This window comes from Papaver somniferum, chromosome 1 (genome assembly GCF_003573695.1).
Source record: "Papaver somniferum cultivar HN1 chromosome 1, ASM357369v1, whole genome shotgun sequence".
NCBI lineage: Eukaryota > Viridiplantae > Streptophyta > Magnoliopsida > Ranunculales > Papaveraceae > Papaver > Papaver somniferum.
Genome location: NC_039358.1, coordinates 63750206 through 63752799, shown reverse-complemented (window position 1 = coordinate 63752799; position 2594 = coordinate 63750206). Strand labels below are relative to the sequence as shown.

General features: G+C 35.5%; 1 protein-coding gene across 1 annotated transcript; it reads right to left on the bottom strand.

Moving 5' to 3' along the window:
• Positions 1-984: 984 nt before the first annotated feature.
• On the bottom strand, positions 985-2076 carry LOC113323948 (probable leucine-rich repeat receptor-like protein kinase At1g35710). The gene has a single exon (XM_026572319.1). It carries the CDS (start codon positions 2074-2076, stop codon positions 985-987), a length of 1092 nt encoding a protein of 363 aa, XP_026428104.1.
• Between the last annotated feature and the right edge of the window lie 518 nt (positions 2077-2594).

The window sequence follows — 2594 nt, the reverse complement described above, 5'->3', positions numbered from 1 at the left end:
AGGGAGGGTATTAGGAAATATAATAGGAGACTATAATTAGGAGATATAATTTAGCTTGGTTTGAATTATATTAGGAATTGAATATCTTGAAAACCAAGTCTTGTGATTGTATAAATGCCTAAAGAATTAATGAGAAAGATACACCAAGTTATTCTCAATGTAGTCTATTGCTTCCGCGCGTTTATGCTCTCCTCTTTCTTGCTCGATCCTTGACACAGTTGAAACTATATTGGGCTAGTCAGATTCATGGTAGGTTCACTGGTCTAATTGTTTGATGCATTTAGGCTCGTATGTATCTGGCGTAGTTGAACATTATGTTGGTCTCTAGTATAACGAATTGGTGTGTTAAAAAACATTGAAACATTGATAGCTTCAATTAGATGATATACTGGTTGCACATCATGGATCACAAAGTGCCAACCTTCTTAATAAGATCAAGGATTCAAGATATTGTAATTTTCATTTCTTTTTGTCTACTTTCTGCAGACTATTGTAAATTCTTCTCATCTAATACAATTCTCTCTTTCGATCAAAAAAAAAAAAAAAAAAGATTCAAGATATTGTAATAAGCCTCCTGCCGTACCAGCAAGATATGTTATTATGTTAGCATCACTCGCTAAGTTTTCTCAGATACTGACTCTACTTGTTGTAGATGTAGACACTGGACAATTAAATGTGTGAAGATAATATACTGGTATTTATTATCGTCATATACATTAACATTTACATGATGAGAATGATGGCTGTTAAACACGAGACATCTGATAATGAAGCGTGCTCAAGTTTGCAAAAGAGAAAGGGAAAATAAAAATGCAGCAAAACAAATCTATTACATTCTTCATTATAATTTTTAGCTAAACAAACATAACAATCAAAAAGATGCAAAAACAGTTTTACAAGGAGGAAGTGGGGAGTCACATAAGCCAGAGTTGCCGTCGAAAGAAGAAGCGGGATATGTTCTCTTATGGGGAGGAATTTTCCCTGTCAACTTGTTGTAGGACACACATTAAATTGCATGAGGTTCCGGATGTTTATTACTGCTGGAGGAATTGAACCAGCCAAACCATTTCTAGAGAGGTCCAGAGTTCGAAGATTAATTAGATTGCTTAAAATTAGAGGAATCTTACCCGTAAAACGGTTGTTTCTTACAGATAAAGTAATAAGTTTTGTAAGATTACCAAGACTGTCAGGTAAATTGCCTGTTAACATGTTGTTATCAAGCATCAAAACCTTAAGCGGCGCGGTATTACTGAGAAATGCCGGGATACCGGTAAGTTTGTTATTTGATAAGTAAACAACGTTAAGAGATTTTAGTTCGGAAATTGATCTTGGAATGTAACCAGAAATCTGGTTGTTAGATAAGGTTAAAAAACTCAATTTCTGAAGAAAACCGATTGTAGTTGGTATACTGCCTGAGAACCTGTTTTGCTTGAAATCTAGAGTCTGCAGTGAAACTAGTTTACCAATTGATGATGGAATTCTGCCAGACAACTGATTTTTGGATAGATCAAGTTGCGAAAGAGAAGACATATGTTGAAAGACATTTGTGGGAACTGTACCTGATAGAAGATTATCATTGAGTTGCAAAAATTTGAGTTTACTAAGATTTTGAAATGATGCCGGAATTGAACCCTCTAGTTTGTTGTCATAGAGGTATAGAGTAGTAAGGTGTGATAACTTTCCAATCTCCGGAGGGATCTTTCCTGTTAAATGCTTGTGGCCACCAAGGTTTAACCAGCTGAGAAACTCGAGTTCACCCAATGAGGGAGAAATAGTTCCGATCATGAACTCAAAGTGGCCCTGATACCGGAAATATCCGCCAGTCCGTACAAGACGCACCACACGACCGTTGGAATCACAACCGACACCTTCCCATTTGGTACAGCAGTCTGTGGATAGATCCCACGTTTGTAATAGGCCATAAGGATCTTCACTGATCTTACTCTTGAAATCAAGTAGAGCTGCTCTATCAGTTGCATGACATGCTTCTGTTGTTGTTATATGCAAAGAAGAAAAGGTTATAAAACAGATTAAGACAAGAAAAGAACTGGTTTTTGCGTTGGCTATGAATGCCATTAGAGAGAGATGGTTTTGAGATTAACAAAGGCAGAAGTGATTGAAAGCGAACCAATTACTCTTAATTATAAAGGATATTAAAAGATGAACTTGGCGAATTTGCTAGCAAGTACAAGTCAAAACCATGTTTTCCATGTGGTTTATCTATATGTTTTTTTTTTTAAAATCATTTTTTGTTGTTTTGATGGGATTCGTAACATCTACTTTTCACTTTTTCTTTTAACTAACTACACATGGTTGCTCGACACATATTGGCTATGCGTTGCTAGTGCCATTAACAGCCAATTGAAAATTTGAAAGTCGGTTACTGAAAGTGTTAAAAGTTAAACCCTCCCATGATATGAACGGGTGAAAAACATGCTAGCACTCTGATTGCTCAATCTTATAAAATCTTGAATGGATCTCAAAAATTATTATCTATATATATATGAAGATTGAATTTCCGGATAATTGAACGCAATATTCTTTATGTCTGTAGTACAACAAACACTAGCGCATGAATCTCATTGAATGTATTG